This window comes from Acomys minous, assembly GCF_964271855.1.
Source record: "Acomys minous genome assembly, chromosome: 2".
Taxonomy (NCBI): Eukaryota; Metazoa; Chordata; class Mammalia; order Rodentia; family Muridae; genus Acomys; species Acomys minous.
Genome location: NC_140484.1, coordinates 133,071,495 through 133,089,705, shown reverse-complemented (window position 1 = coordinate 133,089,705; position 18,211 = coordinate 133,071,495). Strand labels below are relative to the sequence as shown.

Below are 18,211 nucleotides of genomic sequence, written 5' to 3'. Positions count from 1 at the left end.
TATTTTAGGGTCTGATAGGTAAAAATCAAGGTGCTCCTCAGAGCCTACCATTAAACCAACAGAGGAGCCATACATAGGCCCTAGAATTTTTGTTGATTCGTTTGAATCAGGCAGCCAGGTTAGGGTGTGAGACGCCTTTTAGTGCCATGATCCTTCATTACCGCCCTATGGGAATGGTTCGTGTGTGTCTCCAACCCATGATTTTGCACCATCAGACATGTTCCTGCATGCTATAGGAACTGCTGCTGAGCCACCTGGGGGAGCCCAAGCCTAGGAGATGGGATTTGGGGAGGAAAGGAAAGGGAATCTACCATTGTTACAAGATAACACATTCATAGGCCATAATACAGATGAGGAAAAATAGCTCTCCTACCATAAGCTGAATGCAGGAACTGAAACTCTGTTGGATAGAAATGTTAGTTGAAATTACCACTAAGAATTTGTGCAAAGTTGTACATATTGCAGTTATATAACAGACTTGTTTCAAAACAGCAGTTTCCCCCAGGCTGCATAAGAAGCAGTGAATGCGGAGGATGGGAAGCACCCCCTTCTGGAAAGGGTGGTAGACTTGCCATCCAGGAAAGTTCATTAGCTGCAGAGAAGCGCTACCCTGGATGCCACAGGATCTTCCAGAGAAATGGTCCAACACTGCCTGGATATGAACAGGTATAAGGTTCTGTTCTTTGCTTGACCATATAAAGGCTTTTTCAATTCTCCCAAGAGTTGCAGAGGGATTTCAGGCATGATAAAGACTTCACAATGAGGAAGAAATGAAGGCCCAGTAGATAACCGTGGCCACCATTGTCCTCTCAGAGAACTAGGTCCAACGCAGAGACACCCGATCTAGCACCGTGTTGTGCTGTAGAAGAAACAGAGGCTATGGGGTTGGACAAATGGGTTTGAATCTTAGATACATGGCATCTTAAATTTAATTCTAAAAGTTACTTTAACCTTCTCTGAGCTAAACTGGAGGCAAGAAACTAGCTTACAGACAAAGGTAAGGAGGTGATTTGTACCTTGCACAGAGATTCTTTTCCACTAGGCTTCCCCAGGTTTGTAATTTCCAAAATGGGAGTGGGAAAACTAATGTATACTTCAGAGGGATTCTAACTCTAATGACAAGAGATGAGGACTTGCTTTCCATGAGAGCTTGACATTAGTTTCCTATTTAGCATTCTTTTCATTTTCAAGTTACATTACCAGGAATATGCTAAACCCTTTGCTCCCTGGATTCTGCAAAAGAAGTCTTGGCTAGCTCTTGCCTCCTGTGAGGTTAAATATCTAAATATGATTCCTAAAATTGGTAAGCACTTGGGAAGAAGCCCGGGTACCCACACAGCTTTTCAGAACCAATGAAAGAGTGAGTTCTCTCCCTGTATCCTGGACAGATGAATCTAAAGGAGCACAAAGCTGCTAAAAATAGCTGTCTCTGAGCAATTTCTTGGTTTCCTTGAAGTAACTGAAGGAAATTTAAAGCTCAGTGCCTGGTTCCTTGCATCACAAATGGCAAGCTCCAGCAAGAATCACCTATGCTGTTCCCTCTGACCTTGAGCCTCTATGAAAGGAACTTCCTTGTACTACTCAGACTTACGCAGATCAGCAGCAGCACACAACATGGAACAGATCCAGCTAGGAGTATGTGAGTATAAGCATGTGTGTCTCAAAAGGGAAAGGCAGATCTCCCTGAAAGCCACAGAGACATCTGAAACAGGGTTAATTTCAGTTTGATAACTTTTCTTTCATTCCCCCCCTCCTTCTTGTTCTTTTGTTTGTTTGATTTGGTGTGTGTGTGTGTGTGTGTGTGTATTTGCTTCTTTGAGACAGAGTCTCCCATGTGGTCGGGATAACCTTAAACTTACTGTGTAGCGAAGGATGGCCTTGAATTCTGATCTTTCTTGCCTCCAGCTCCGAAATGCAGAGATGACAGGTATGTGTCAACATGCCTGGCCAGTGTGGAGTTTTCTAACACAATGCTACAGTACTATCCTTTATTGTGCATTTTGGTTTCTGAGTAAATGGTCTGGCTTACTTTAATCATCGCCTAGAAATATGTTGACTTCTTAAAGCATTACTCCTTAGGTAGAGGCTTATTTTTTATTTTAATGGAAATGTACTACTCTACCTAGAGCAGCAGCTTCCCAGGCTCTCCGTGTTGTTAATGTCAGACTCCTCTCTGCACTGTCTTCTTCTCCAGCCCAGCTCCTCCTGTCTAACACGCCAGCGCCTGCCCACTGCCTCAGCAACGGCAGGCAGTTAGAGCTCTGGTGCAATGGCAGGGTGCTGAGTTTCTCTAAGTTTCCGTTTTCCCAATTGGAAATTGGGAAAAACAAACTATTCAGTTTTTTGTAATATGAAATAAGCTAATATCCATAAAAAGCTTCAAATTGTTGCGCGCACGTGCACATGCACGCATACACACACACACACACACCATTAAATTAATTGTAATTTTTGTTTTTTGAAACAGGATCTTCTGTAGCCCTAGCTGGACTGGAACTCACTAACTATATAGACCAGGCTGGCCTTGAACTCACAGAGATGCCCCTGCCTCTGCCTTTCAAATGTTGGGATAAAAGGCATGCGCCACCATGCCTGGCCTAATAGCAGTTTTTATTCCTTACCCTTCCAGTTACTTGCCAAACTGATCCTTAAATAACCCTAATGCTCTCAGCAGAAGTGATGAATACTCTGCGAAGGTAGCTCACTGCTAGGGATTAGAGCCTGAACCAACGAGGTCTTCAGCTTCAAGCACCTGCTAGTCCTGAGCCAGCCTGCACTGCCAGGCACTCCACCTCCTCCTGTCATTCAACTTCCCAAAAAAGCACAGAAACCGAACACAGGAGTCCTCGTTCCCACCACAGCTGCTGGGAGACCTAGCTCTGTGCTATTCTGGCACCTCTGACTTGTCTTCTACTTGCTCCTTCCCACAGTGCACACTCAATCACCCCGACACCTGGAAAGCCCCTCCCCTGCACAGTCCTTCTACACTGTGCCTTGTTTTTCTGTTCTTGGTAGCTGTGTTTCTGGAAGGCATACACCGTGCTATACATCACTGCTCCTTTCTCTGCTTCACTGCGCTCCACTGTCCACTCTCATCCACTCCCTGACTACAGCCAGTGAGGTCATTAGGATTCCTGACTACAAAGTAATGACTCCTCCTTTTTAGGCTGATTTACAAAGCCCACTCATAGTGGCTTTACAGTACTTGGATTGAAATCACATATGTACTATGACATTTCATAATACCTCTTGGTTTTTAAGATAGAACTCATTAATTTGATTACTTTATCAGATAATTTGTATAGCAGTTTACTGTTGCTGCTCACTACTACATATTGGGGCAGGGGAATAATGTACCTTACTTATTAAAAGAAATAGAACAATCAATACTGAGCTGTCACTTAAAGACATTAGTCCATATGTCATTATTCCCCATAAAAAACTCTCTCAGGGTAATAATGGCAGCTTCCTCAAGTGAGCATCACCTATAGTACCTTCTAGAGTAAGGTTTGTATAATTAACTAATAGGGCCCAAATAAATACCTGTTATGATGGTTAATTTGGCTGAATTAAGAAACATCTAGAAACCTGGTAAAGCACACCTCATGGTGTATGTGTAAGGGTGTTTCTAGCGATGCCTGGGTCAAGAGAGCCTTGACCTAATGAATCATTTAATCTACTTACACATTCCAAATTCGAATAGATTATGAGGAAGTGGTAGACTGCCCTGTCTGAACGGAGGAAACAGGTCATGGGTGTGTCCTTCAGGACTGTATCTTGTCCCAGCTCTTTATGTTACCACTCTCTACTTCCTGTCAGCCATGAAGTGAACAGCTCCCTCTGCCACACATTTCCAGTACCAGGATGTACTTCCCAAGTGCAAGGGACCAAGACACCATGAGCTGAACCTTGGTGAAATGGTGAACTAAAACATATTTGTCTTCTCTGAGTTATTTTTTCTGGTGTTTTGATCACAGTTGAACAAAAGTAATAATGCAGGACATAGCTATCATTATTTATTATGTATAACAAGTTCTCTGTGGGGATGGTAGGCAATGGCAGGGTGCTGAGTTTCTCTAAGTTTCTGTTTTCCCAATTGGAAACTGGGAAAAACAAACTATTGCTTTTTGTCTCATATAGCTCGGGCTAGCTTTGAATTTGCTATGTAGCAGAGGCTGCATTTCAGCTCTTGATTCTCTGCTTCTATCTCCAACTACTGAAATAAGAGATGCACACCACCATGCCTACCTAGAATATTTTGTGGTTGCACAAATAAGCCAAAGAAAAATAAATGAGGGAGCTGCCTGTAACTTCCCATCATGTGTGTCCTATGACAGTAATTCCTGGGCTCACGTATAGGTCTATAAATACAGCCATGTTCTTTTCTGCCTTAAATACCTCAGAAGAAAGAGACTAACTCTATGATGAATACCAGATTGGCACAGAGAAGCGCAGACTAGGAAATCTACCCAAAGTCCTTATCTATAGTCAGTGTCAGTTAAAACAGGGACCGCGGGGCAGAACGGCTCTTTTCCAGGACGTCCTCACCCAAAGGGAGGTTGAATTAAAGAATCCCTGAGGGATTTTCAATAATAGTCACTAAATAAGAAAATGGAGGCAGGGGGTGTGACATTTAAGGACTCTCCAAATGTGTTCCTTGTAATCTGTAGCTCCGGCTCATCCAGTCCCTCTCAGTCTATGCTTCAACCATTCCCACTAGTTCCAGCTCAGCAGCCAGGCTCCACACCTCCACCCTGCCTTTGCCATGCTCCGCCCTGTAATGTGCCTCAAGTCTCCACTGCTGCTGCTGTGTGACCTCCCCCTGCTCTCACCTCCAGGTGGGCTGTGGTTCTGCCTCTGTTCTGTGTTCTTCTTATAATACTTACTACTGTACTTTAGTACAATTTATTAATATGCCAGAATCCAAAATTAAATATAAGCTCCTTCAGGCAAAGATGACAACTTCTACTTTTTTTCTATCCCATAATAGAGGACATTCAACAAGATGCTTAGTGAGTGAATGAAGAACTCAATGAAATCGCCTGCAGCCCTGGGGTAAGTGACACTTGGAAAGGTGAGGTGACTGTCCAAGGTTGTGTAACCAGGGAGAAAGCACACTGGGATTCAAACCCAGGACTTGCTAACCAGAAAGCACATTCCTTCTCCTGATCGTGGTGTTAATACTGACTGAGGCCAGTGGTTAAAACATCAGTAGTGTCCCTGGCCACAAAACAGGAGGAAAAATATCCTCTCAATATTTTCTTTCTTTCTTTTCTTTTCTTTTTTTTTTTTAGGAGGAGGAGGCGTGGGTTCTTTCTTACTATGAACTAAAGCTGGTTTCAGACTGTGGCTTCAGCCTTCAAGTGCAGGGATCAGAAGTGTGCGCCATCATGCCTCACACCTCCTCCTTCAGTATTTCAAACCCATTTCAATCTCTCAGTTCAAGAAGTGTTATATGTCTTCTATTTCTGAAAAACAAGTAACTTGTCTCAGCCTGAAAGGAGGCTGTTTGCTCTGGTGGCAAGTCTCTCACTCTATTCCAGATTTACACCCCAGAAGGAGAGGGAGGGAAGAAGGAAGGGAATGGAGGGAGGAGGAGAAACAAAGAGAAAATGAGCCCCATTGGCAGCCTCAGGCAACACTGAGTCAAAAATTAATGTGGACATCGCTTGAGAGATGAAGTGGTTCTCAGAGGTGGAGGTGTGTCTCATATATTCCAGCATAGGAAGTGGATCCTACTCCACTCCCACCCAGAGGCTGCTGCGCCCCAGTTCCCAGAGAGGATTCTACAGAGAGTCAAGCCAGGACTGGCTGACTTCAGGATGGTCTAAAGAGAAGGACCAGCTGGTGAATTTGTTTTTCACAAATGAAGGCCTACTTCCACCCTCTTCACCACTGCTGCTCCCACCTGTTGCTTACCTGGAGCGTAACTGGGGCTATTGGTCGGGTACAGGCTGGGATTGTAGGCAGGGGCAGCTGCCGGGTAGGCTGTGGGGTAACCTACAAAGACATAAGAAAAGTCTCACTCAGTTAGGCAAGGGGATAGGGAGAGCAGTTTTCTGAGGAAACAATCTAAGTCACAGGCGTGGCTTTCAGTGTCTTCACATACTATCTCTGACGTACAGCTTTCAAACTTTAAGAGAAAAGTTACAAAATAGTGCAACTCTATTTTAAAAAAGTAATCCATGAAATATGTCTGTCTCCTCACCATAGCAAGGCAGAAACAGTATAAACATTCACACAGTAAAACATATAAACTTACTGTCACATTCCTGCCACAATATTATTTTCTTCCCAAAAGGTAACCTCTCCCATACTAACAGTTTTGGTATCTATTTTAAAAGATCACAAGGTTTTCTTTTATTATTATCATATTTATTTTATGTGCATGTGAAGGCATGTTTTTTACCCACTGAGCCACCTCACTAGCCCTCAGATAGTTTTCAATGCATTAGTTTTTCTAAAAAATAAATTCTATTTAAAAAGTTTTAATTTGTGTGCATGTATGCATGCAGGCATATATGTATATGCACGCTCACACCACTGCACATGCGTGGAGGCAGAGAACAACTTGGTGGAGTCAATTCCCTCTTTTCTTCTGTATGTGGATTCCAGGGATCAAACTCAGGCCAAAAGGTTTGTGTGGCAAGTGCCTTTAGCCCACTGAACCATCTAGCCAACCCTATACACTGTTTTGTTGTTGAGAGTCTCTAATGTACTAAACATAAATTTTGACCACTCATTATCATTTAAATGTTTCATGCCCCTCCACAGGTTAATGTGTTTGATACCTGGTCCCCATCTGTTAGCACTGTCTTGGAGGTTGTTAAACCTAGGAGACACAGGGCCTAGCTGGTGGCCACTGGCCACTGGGGGGCAGGCCTTAAGGGTTATAACTTGGCTCTGTTTCATGTCCCATCTTGGGTTCTTATCTGCTGCCACAATGAGACCAAGTGCAACCTCTGCCCTCACAGATCATGCCAGGAATGCCTTCACTAACATGATGAACTAAATTAAATCTGCCCTTAAATTATTTCTCTGAGCTATTTTGTTACAGTGATCAGAAAAATAACTAATATACTATTTGGGCAATTCAGAACACTTCATTACTTTCCTAGTGTTGTACAACTAACTGTCCTCTGTGTTTCTAAAATCTACTATCTCAAATAGAAACTGACAACTCCCTACCCTCTAGTCCTTACTGGTAATCTAATCTACTTTTAAAAAGCTATTTCTAGCTGGTGTGGTGGCACACATGTGCCTTTGATCCCGGGAGGCAGAGGCTGGCGGATCTCTGTGAGTTCGAGGCCAGCCTGATCTACAAAACAAGCAAGACAACCACAGCTAATATACAAAGAAACCCTGTCTCAGGGGGGAAAAAACCCCCAAAACAACAAAAAAAGTTATTTCTAGAATTCATTTCTAAAGAAATAATCAAAGTTTCGGCTAGAGAGATGGCTTAATGGTTACAAGCACTAGCTGCTGTGCCAGTGGGCCTGGGTTCAATTCCCAGCACCCACATGGCAGCTAATAATCATTTATAACTCCAGTCCTGGAGATTTGATATCCTCCTCTAGTCTCTGTGAGCACCAGGCATGAACATGATGCACAGACATGCATGCAGGCAAAACAACTACTTACATAAAAATAAACGGAATTTTGAAAAAAGGGTATTTCAAAGATTTTGGTTTTAGTCTGTCATCGTCCCCCCCACCTCCCACCGCCCTGGTTTTAAAACTTTTTTACTTGCAAGTTCTTCTCCTTCCCTGCCAGAGTGGCAAGCCAGCCTTCACTGTCATTGCTACTTGATTTTTCAATGTGAAAGGAGTAGCACAGTCATTTAAACTTGACCCAAACACTTTGCTTCGCACAAAATTAAACAGCTATAGGAAGTAAAATCAGAGGCTGGAGAGATGGCTCAGCAGTTAAAAAGCATAGATTGGCTGCTCCTCTAGAGGACGAGGCTTCAATTCCTGGGACCCAATCAAAGCAGGCAAGCATCTGTAGCTCTAGTTCCAGAGGATCTGATGCCCCTTCCAGCCTTGCAGTGCACAGACACACACAGGCCAAATATCCATACACACACACTTAAGGAAATAAAATCAGGAGGCAATGCTTGTGGGGATGTACAGGGCACACTGACAGGATCTGTCTTCTTATAGTTTGCTTATCTGCTTCTCCCACTTTCTTTTGAAGGCAGATTTTTTTTTCCCCTTGCATTTCTGTCTCTTCAATTTCAACTTATGAAATTTCTCAATCTCAGGCATGCTGGGTTTGTCACACATGGCTAACAGTAAGAAGTATGAAAGAGAAGAGTCTCAAGTGTACAGTGGCCATCAGTGAGTGCTGTTTTTTAGTTTTTAGTTAGTTTGGTTTTGGGATAAGGTCATCCCATGTAGCCCAGGTTAGAAGTCATACTCCTCTTGACAACCCCTGTGCTGAGACAGCATGTGAGACACTCCACCAGCTTCACAGTGAGAGCTCTAGGGCTAGTCCCAAAGTTCATCCATCCGATAAATGCTTGAGTATCTACTCTGTGTCAAACACTGGATTGGAGGCTTGTATCAATGCATAAAACAAACATGCTTGGGGCTGGAGAGATGGCTCAGAGGTTAAGAGCACTGACTATTCTTCCAGAGGTCCTGAGTTCAATTCCCAGCAACCACATGATGGCTCACAACCATCTATAATGTGATCTGTTGCCCTCTTCCAGCATGCAGGTGTTACATGCAGACAGAGAATTGTATACATAATAATAAATAAATAAATCTTTTTAAAAAACCAAACCAAAAAACCCAAATATGCTTATTCTTGTGGAGTTTATATTCTAAAGGGTTGGAAAAGGCACTGGATACATATTAAAGCAAAATCCTTAGTGTGGACAAAAGAAAATCTTCAGGCAAAGTATATACAAGAAAAATGGCTGGGTAATGGTTGCATATCCTTTAATCCCAGCATTTGGGAGGCAGAGGCAGGCAAATCTCTGAGCTCAAGGCTAGCCTGACTCCAGAGCAAATGCCCAGATAGCCAGGGCTACACAGTGAAATCCTGTCTCAAACTCTTCCCTCCCCCCAAAAGAATATCAGAAATGAACAGGAGTTATCAGTGCAATATATTAAATAATAATCAGAGTAAAATATATTGAGAAGTTTCATATCCAAAGGCTTGAAGGAGTTATGTGGCAGTGGTAGGAAAAGCCTTTCAGAGTAAACAAAACAAAACAAACACACAAAACCACTCAATGCAGAGGCCCTATGTTGGGAGGTGTATTAGTTACTTTCCTCTTTGCTGTAACAAAATACCCCAGGAAAATAGTTTAAGGAAGGGCTTATCCTGGTTCACAGTTAGAGGGTACAGTCCTTCACTGTGGGGAAATCATGGCAGCAGGAGAGTGAAGCAACTGGTCAAACCTACATGTTGTGGTTGGCTTGCTTTTTCCTTTTTATTCAGACCAAGACTCTGGGGTGCCATCCACAGTCAGGGTAGGTGTTCGCACCTCAGTTAACCCAGTCTAGGACATCCATCCTAGATGGATCTATTTCTAATCAAGATGACAATATTAACTATCAAAGGAGCATGGAGACTCTATCTGGAGGAAAATGAAGAGGCAGCGTGAGTGGAGTGGAACACACAGGAGACACAGTAGCAAGGGGAGTCAGAAAGAGAACATACTTTTGGCCATACAGGCTACCGTGAGGACTTAAGGTTTTAGTGAGTGAAACAAGCAGCACACAAGGGGTTTTGAGCAGACCAAACAAGACTAATCTTATTTATGTTTGAAACAAGTCATTCTGATGGTTGTGTTGAAAAAAAGACAGGCAGCAATGGTGGAGAAGCTAAGAGCCTATAGCAAACTCTGGCAATTAAGAAAATAAGGCTCAGACAAGGGCAACAGCATGGAGTGATCTGGGAAGAGTCCCCGCATATTTTATCTCAATACATCCAGTAAAACAACCAAGCTCAGCTTGTATTATAAGTGTCTCCCTCTCTACTCCCCACAGCTTTTAGAGGCTCACTGGTACTCTAGCTGGCTTTAAAAGCCAAAGATTAACACCCTAAACCACTAAAATCTCCTTTGGGATCTGTAAATATTGGATCTTTAATAATGTATCTTTGTTAATATGCTGTTAAAGAAATCCTCTGAATTCCAAAGAAAATTCATCATTCTATCCTGATCTGTTTTAGAACTAAAGTAGCCAACTTGTCACTTAGCAATCTAGAGACGTGTCACTTCAAGAAGAAAGTCAAGGATGTAATCTGGGAAGCTAAGTGATCCAGCTCATGACACCAGTACGCAGCTTCCTGTGAGAGACTGTATGCCACAGTCTTATTTTGTCATTTCAGATGACATTTACTTTAGAGGGAAATTAGAGGATCATCCTTCAACATTTCTCAATTTTTGTTTATTTGCTTTGTGACAGGGTTTCACTATATAGCTCTGGCCATCCTGAAACTCATTATGTAAACCAGGCTGGCCTCAAATTTACACTCTGTCTCCTGAGTACTGGATTAAAGACATGTACCACAATGCCCAGCTAAACCCTTCAATGTTGCTAATGAGAGTTAGTACTTACTTTATTTATTTCGAGGCAGGGTAACCCAGGCTGTCCAAGAACTCATGGTAGACCAGGCTGGCCTGAAATTCATGATTTTCTTGCCTCAGCCTTTTGAAGGCAACATAAGCAAAAGTGGTAAGAAATAAAATATTAGAAAATAATGTGTGCTCCCTTCCACCCTGTGTGTGCACCTGTGTGTAGGTTCCAACAGAGGTCAGAAGAGGGTGTCAGGTCTCCTAGAGTTGAAGTACCAAGCAGTTGTGAGCCACCTGATGTGGGTGCTGAGAATCAACCTTGGGTCATCTGGAAGAACAGAAAGTGCTCTTCACCACGGAACCATCTCTCAGCCCCTTTTAAATTAAGGGGGAAACGTGTATGTGTGTAAAGTGCATTGTAACAGCATATATATGAAGGGCAGAAGACAGCTTTAAGGAGTCAGTTCTCTCTCATTCCACCATGTGGCCCACAGGAATAAAAACTCAGGTGTTCATGCTTGACTGCAAGTGCCTTCACCACTATGCCATCTCACTAGGTCCAGGTCTGGAGTCTTAATCACAACACTACAGAAGAGAAATAAAAAGTGTCCAAATCATAAAAGAAGAGCCAAACGATCACTGTTTGCAGGAGACATGACTATAAATAGGAAAAAAAATCTACCAAAAAAAAAAAAAACTAGTAGAGATAATTTAAAAAGCAATCTCATTCACAATAGCTATAAAAATAAAATATAAGAGACTGAAGAATCATCTAGTAGCTTGGGAGTTGACTGAAGTGCACCATGCAACAGCAGAAGCAACAAAAAAGGCCATGCCTCACAAGTGACCTTCTCATACAAGCATACAGTGGCTCTTGTGCTCCCACACTACCCCTATACATCACACACATACAATATTTTTTTCAAGACAGGGTCTCTCTGTGTAATAGCCCTGGCTGCCCTGGAACTCTCTTTGTAGACCAGGCTGGCCTTGAACTCACAGAGATCCACCTGCCTCTGCCTCCCAAGTCCCGGGATTCAAGGTGTGCACCACCATGCCTGGCTTTTAATGTTTCCCCCCATATCACTGTTTATCATCAAAGATAATCTCAGAACTTAGGAGGCAGAGGCAAGCAGATCTCTGTGAGTTTGAGGCCAGCTTGGTCTACAAGCAGGTCCCGGACAAAAAAAAAAAAGAAAAAAGAAAGAGAAAAGAAAAGAAAGAAACTGAAAAGACAGGAACTCAAACAGAGCAGGAACCTGGAGACAGAGCTGATGCAGAAGCCATGGAGGGGTGCGGACTACTGGCTTGCTTCCCATGGCTTGCTCAGCCTGCTTTCTTATAGAACCCAGGACCACCAGCCCAGGGATGGCACAATGGCCTGGGCCCTCCCCATCAATCATTAATTAAGAAAATGCCTTACATCTGTATCTTTTTGTTTTGTTTTGTTTTTTGTTTTTTTCAAAGATGTATTTATTATTATACAGTGTTCTGCCTGCATGTACACCTACACACCAGAAGAGGGCACCAGATCTCATTATAGATCGCTGTGAACCACCATGTGGTTGCTGGGAATTGAGCTCAGGCCCTTTGGAAAGGCAGACAGTGCTCTTAACCTCTGAGCCATCTCTCCAGCTTCTACAGCTGGATCTTACAGAGGCATTTTCTCAAGTGAGGCTCCTGATGATTCTAGTCTGTGCCAAGTTGACATAAAACTAGCCAGGACAGGAGCGGGTAGGGAAGAGGGTTAGGATGGGCTTTGTTGCACTCAGACCTTAATTGGGTCTCCAGTCTACTCATTAGCTGTGTAAGATTTATCTTCGTCTTCATTCTCAGAAATGGACCTACTAGTACATTTTGTAGAGTTGGGGTGGATGTTAAATAAGTAAAGAGGTACCCAGACAGAACATGATATTCTAGACTATATCTTTTTTCTCTTGCTCTCCCACTTTTTTTTTTTTTTGAAAGAATAAAGAGGGTTATTTGTAGTTGTTTTTAAAGGCTTCACATTGAGGATACAACGGTGGTTTGGTTTCCACTTTTTAAAAAATTGTGTGTGAAGCCCGGCATGGTGGCACACACCTCTAATCCCAGCACTCAGGGAGGCAGAGACAAACAGATCTCTGTGAGTTTGAGGCCAGCCTGGTCTACAAAGACAGTTCCAGGATAGCCAAGGCTACACAGAGAAACCCTGTCCTGAAAAAAACCAAACCAAACCAAACAATAGAAACAACGAAGAACAGTGATATGGAAGTGTAGGTCAAATAAATCCTTTCCTCTCCAAGTTGCTTTGGTCATGGTGTCTCATCACAGCAAAAGTAACTCTAACCCATTTCCTAAAGCATGAGTCTACACGGTGTAAAGCTCTAGATTTGACTGCTGTCTACTTGCCAAAATTGTTTATATTTTATCTTCAAAACTAGAAAAAACAGGGAATTACTTTGGAGATAAAACTGGGGGGAGGAGGAAGAAGCTGTTTTGAGACAGGGTCTCTTTATGTCACCCTGGCTGTCTTGTAACTCTATATAGACCAGAGTGCCCCTGCCTCCCAAACACTGGGATTAAAGTCATGAACCATCACACCTGGCTGGAGAGTCAGTTTGTTCAAAGATACTTCTGTCTTTTGTTGTTGTGGTCGTGATGGTGGTGGTGGTGGTGGTTTTGTTTTAAAAGCTAGTTTGTTTCCCACTTGGAGTCTTTAATACATGTCATGCTGCTATTATCGAAATATACAAGTACTGAATTACAGAGTTGAAAGAGGTTTTGAAAATGAGTCTAATTTGCCACTAGCACAGGAATGTAACACAGCCTCTGCTGGCATCCTTTCTTTCCTTTTTCTTTCTTTTTTTTTTAGATAGTTTCTCAACTTGCTCTGTAGACCACACTGGCCTCAAATTAACAGAGATCCACCTGCCTCTGCCTCTCAAATGCTGCTGGCACCCTTTCTTTCCCCGAGACACAGTTTCTCTATGTAGCCTTGGTTGTCCTGGACTGGCTTTGTAGAGCAGGCTGGTCTGGAATTCACAGAGATCCACCTGCCTCTGCCTCTCCGAGTGCTGGGCACTCAACAGCCGCACCTGGCTCCTGGCACCCTTTCTAATGGGGGTGCTAAGAACCTCTCCAGGCAGTCAGGCCTGTTGGAGAGTTCTGGAGGTTGAAATTCTTTTATGTGGAGAATCTTACTCGGAACACCCCCTCTGCCACTGGTCCAGTTCTTCTCTCACAGCACACTTATTCTCTTTGCTTTCAAATAGCCTCCCAGAGACACGAGGGCACCAATTAGTCTTCCTTAGTGCATTTTAGTACAAATATGTAACACCCAGTTCACTCAATCTTGCCTCCTCCTGGTTCCTCACCTCTGATTAGATTTCAAATTTCCATCCTATAACAATTAAAATTTTGTTTCTGCCTCACTCACTTTTCTGCTAGTGTTTTCCCTCCTGGTTTGAAAAAACTTAGTTGAGCTGACATAACAAAGCTCTGCTGATGATCAGTGATGACTTAACATGATTTGCTCCGTATTTCCTCATTGTTAGGATTAATCTCCACTGTCAATCTGACTAGATTTAGAATCACCTTGGAATTTCACCTGAGTATGTCTAGGAGGATATTTCCGGAAAGGTTTATGTGAAGAAGAGGTCCTACCCTGGGGGTTGGATGAATAAAAGGGAGAGTGCAAACTGATGACTGGCATCCATCTCACTCTGCTTCTGGACTGAATATAATGTGTCATCTACCTCACACTCCTCCTGCCCAAATCTGCCTATCATGATAGACTGTACTCTGGAACTGACAGCCAAAAAAAGCCCTTCCTTCTTAAGTTGCTTTTGTCAGGTGTTTTCAAGTAAACACACACAATCACAGTCTCCACTACCACCACAATATTTAGCATCTACCAAATGCTTACTCTATACCAAGCATGGTACTAGGCTAGGCACTTCCTTTCTAGAGCATCTAATAGTCTAATGGGGAAATACTATGGTCCATCTAAAATAACCTAGGCAAAACATATCTAATAGTCTAATGGGGAAATAATATGGTCCATAAAATAGCTTAGGCAAAACATATCATCAAGATAGAGCGGAAGGGGCTGGAGAGATGGCTCAGAGGTTAAGAGTATTGTCTGCTCTTCCAAAGTTCCTGAGTTCAATTCCCGGCAACCACATGGTGGCTCACAACCATCTATAATGAGATCTGGTGCCCTCTTCTGCCATGCAGGTGTACATGCTGGCAGAACACTATATACATAATAAATAAGTAAATAAATAAATCTTAAAAAAAGATAATGCAGAAATGAAAAACAGGTTTGGGAGAATTGGGAATAACTTATTAGTGATAAGAAATTTATCCTTTTAGCTTGAAAAGTAAATGGGAGGAGGTTGTTAGGCATATGGGATAAAAGGTGTTTTGCCTGCATATATGTTTGTGCATCATTTGCATGCCCGGGGCCGAAGGAGGCCAGAAGAGGGATCCAATTCTTTGGATCTCGAATTATTGTTGCTGTTATTGTTATTGTTGTTGTTATTATTATTATATTACTGCTAGATGGTTGTGAACTGCCATGTGACATGTGAGTGCTGGGAGTTCAACCTCGGTACTCAGTACTCTGGAAGAGTAGCCCATGTTCTTCTGAATGAAGAGGTCCTTCTTATAAGCTGAGAGACCAGCTGCTGAGAAAGGCTAGACAGAGGAGAATATAAGTCAGACCTAACAGGTGGAGGCCTGTAGCCTTTGGTCCCGTTCACCAGACCTGAATCTTAGGCAGCCAGTATATGGGATTCAAGGCCCACCCACCCAGCCTCACACAGGCTCTAGCACGCTCTAGAGCAGCAGTTCTCAACCTTTAGGTCATAATCCTTTTTTTTAAAAGATTTATTTATTTATTATTATGTATACAGTGCTCTGCCTACATGTATGCCGCCCCCCAGAAGAGGGCATCAGATCACATTATAGATGGTTGTGAGCCACCATGTGGTTGCTGGGAATTGAACTCAGGACCTCTGGAAGAACAGTCAGTGCCCTTAACCTATGAGCCATCTCTCCAGCCCAGGTCATGATCCCTTTGAGGGTCAAACGACCCTTCCACGAAGTTGGATATCAGATATCATGCATATTTACATTTATAACAGTAGCAAAATTACAGTTTGAGGAGCTGTAGTAAAGAGTCTTGGCAAAAGGAAGGGTAAGAACCACTGCTCTGGAGGAACTGTAAAAGGTGTTAACTGTGAGTGCTCACAGGAAAGACAAAGATACTGATGCTGTGCTGTACTACAATGGTGTTACTTCTTCAAGAAAAAGCATGTTCTCCCATGGTAAGAGCCACCCGCTTCCTGACCACTCACTCCGCTGTCTCAGCTGAGAAGCTGCTAAAGCCAGAGCACGCTTACATGGCCATGTTTTTGATACAGACAATCACTACCATTAAAATATACAGAAAATAGTCTGCTTAGACAGTCAAAATATAATTTTTCTAGGTAAGTAAGTACAGAAGGCCAAATGTGTGCTGCTCCTCAGAGGAGAAATTCTTTAACCAATCTAAAAATATCTAGAGTTCTTATCCACTGGAATGAAGAAATTTTAATAGAAAGCAGATGGCCTTTTATTCTACCTCTAAGCCAGGATATGTCCCCCCCCCTCCATATACTAAAGCACTTGAGAAGTACTCAACAATTTATTTTCTAAACAGATAAAAGAACAAGGTTAAGTCCGGCATAGTGGTGCGCACCTTTAATCCCAGCACTCGGGAGGCAGAGGCAGGTAGAACTTTCTGCGTTTGAAGCCAGCCTGGTCTACATAGTTAGTCCAGGAAGGATAGCCAAGGCTACACAGAGAAAAAACAACTCTAAACCAAACCAAACCAAACAACAACAACAAAATAACTCCCAAGGTTAATTTTACAAATTGAATTTCTTTTCCCTCAGAGGTTAACTACTCTACTTCATTATTCTATTTAAAGAGATGCAAAGTGGAAACTACTCTTCCTATTTAATAAAACACAGTTTTCCATATAAAAAATAAGTTAGACCTCCACCCGCACATCTTACTTCTCTAATTTTAGAAATCAAAAAGCACACCTGTAATCTCTGCAATCAGGAGGCTGAGGTAGGTGGATTACAAGTTCAAGACCAGCCTAGGTTATATAGCAAGAGTCAAGCCATCTGAGCTACAAAGCAAGCCCTGTCTCAAAAGACAAAATAAAACAAACAAAATCCTTAACCTGGTGGTATATGCCTATCCCATAACCCATAAGGCTGAATGAAGTAAGGCAGCTGGGAGTTACACAGTGAGACTTCTCAAAAAACAAACTAAAAATCACATACAAATGAAAACCTTGATTGAAACCATCAAAAAGCGAGGTAGGAAAATAGTACTTCTTGAATAAGACAAACAGGAAAAATCATAAATGAGTGATAAATCTAATTTACCAATATATAAAAGTGAAGCCCCTGGCATGTTTGTAAAGATGAGAGACAACTTGCAGAAATCAGTTCTTTGCTTCTACCATGTGAATCCCAGGAACCGAACTCAGGTCATCAGGTTTAGTAGAAAGAGCCCATCAGCATAGTGTTTTAAGGAAACACTGAACCCATTGTGTGTGCGTGTGTGCACACACGTGTACACTGCTATATGTGTTTTTACACTCTTTTGTATACTTAAACTAAATGCAGGGCCTTATATACTTAACCGACAATCTACATGCCCAGTGTTTTTATTTTGTTTGTTCAATTTAAGACAGAGTTTCACTACGAAGCTCTGGATAGCCTGAAATTTGTTGTGTAGAGCATGCTGGCCTGAATCACAAAGATTCGCCTGCCTCTGCCTTCTGAGTGCTCAGATTAAAGGCATCACCAGCCTGGGCCCTTCTTTAAAACTCAATGGTGAAGCCCCAATAAGAAGAATGTGTCCCTTTCAGTCCTTATCAAATTTTCAATCTGCTTCCTCAACTGACAAAAACACAGCTCAACATAACAACAACAAAAATTTCATGCTGGGCGGTGGTGGTACAGGCCTTTCATCCCAGCACTCTTGAGACAACAGCAGGCAGTTCTCTGAGCTAGAAGCCAGTCTGGTTTATAGATTAAGTTCCAGGACAGCCAGGGTTACATAGAGAAACCCTATCTCAAAAAACAAAACAGAACAACAATAAAATATCTTATAGCAGTTCCATATTTTGTTTTACATGTGAAAAAAACATGAGGCCCTGAAATTTGTTCACAAAGTAGACAGGTAAGACTCGAACCTTGTGTATCTGATAACAATAAGAACAGGGGCTCTTCAATTTTATTTCTGTGAGGTTTTTTTTTTTTCCCCATTTACCCCTTAAACACTTAAGGAGGCATCAGCTGAGCTGACTTTGTATGATGCAAATGATACTGTGCACCGTGCTGGATAGAACTAAAGGTACACTGAAGTACAATTAATTCATGGCTTCATCTTAACAGTTGAGTAATTAGATCAATCTAATCTTCTGAATTCTATTGCTTGGTTTACTATAACTTAATCAGCTGAAATTGCTACAGGAAATTCAAGAGTTCTGCACAAAGGCAATATGCTGTGTAGAAGAGAACAGCTCACTCTGAGTATCTCAAGGACCCCAGGCAAGTTACCTAACCACTCCATAGATTTAGAGAGAAGGTCTAATCCCAACTTTGTCACTTGAAACAAATTTTAGCAAAGTTA

The 18,211-nt window shown here is 42.3% G+C and overlaps 1 protein-coding gene across 4 annotated transcripts in view; it reads right to left on the bottom strand.

The window, feature by feature from the left end:
• FAM168A (family with sequence similarity 168 member A) overlaps positions 1-18,211 on the bottom strand; it is a 117,539-nt gene that overhangs the window by 15,454 nt on the left and 83,874 nt on the right. For 3 of the 4 annotated variants that reach the window (XM_084772960.1, XM_084772958.1, XM_084772957.1), the window contains exons 3-4: positions 5,920-6,000; positions 374-400 (exon numbers count right to left, since the gene is read on the bottom strand). In XM_084772960.1, the coding sequence (XP_084629086.1) occupies positions 374-400; positions 5,920-6,000 (108 nt within the window). The remainder of the gene's footprint in view (positions 1-373; positions 401-5,919; positions 6,001-18,211) is intronic. The other variant, XM_084772959.1, reaches the window with a different exon arrangement.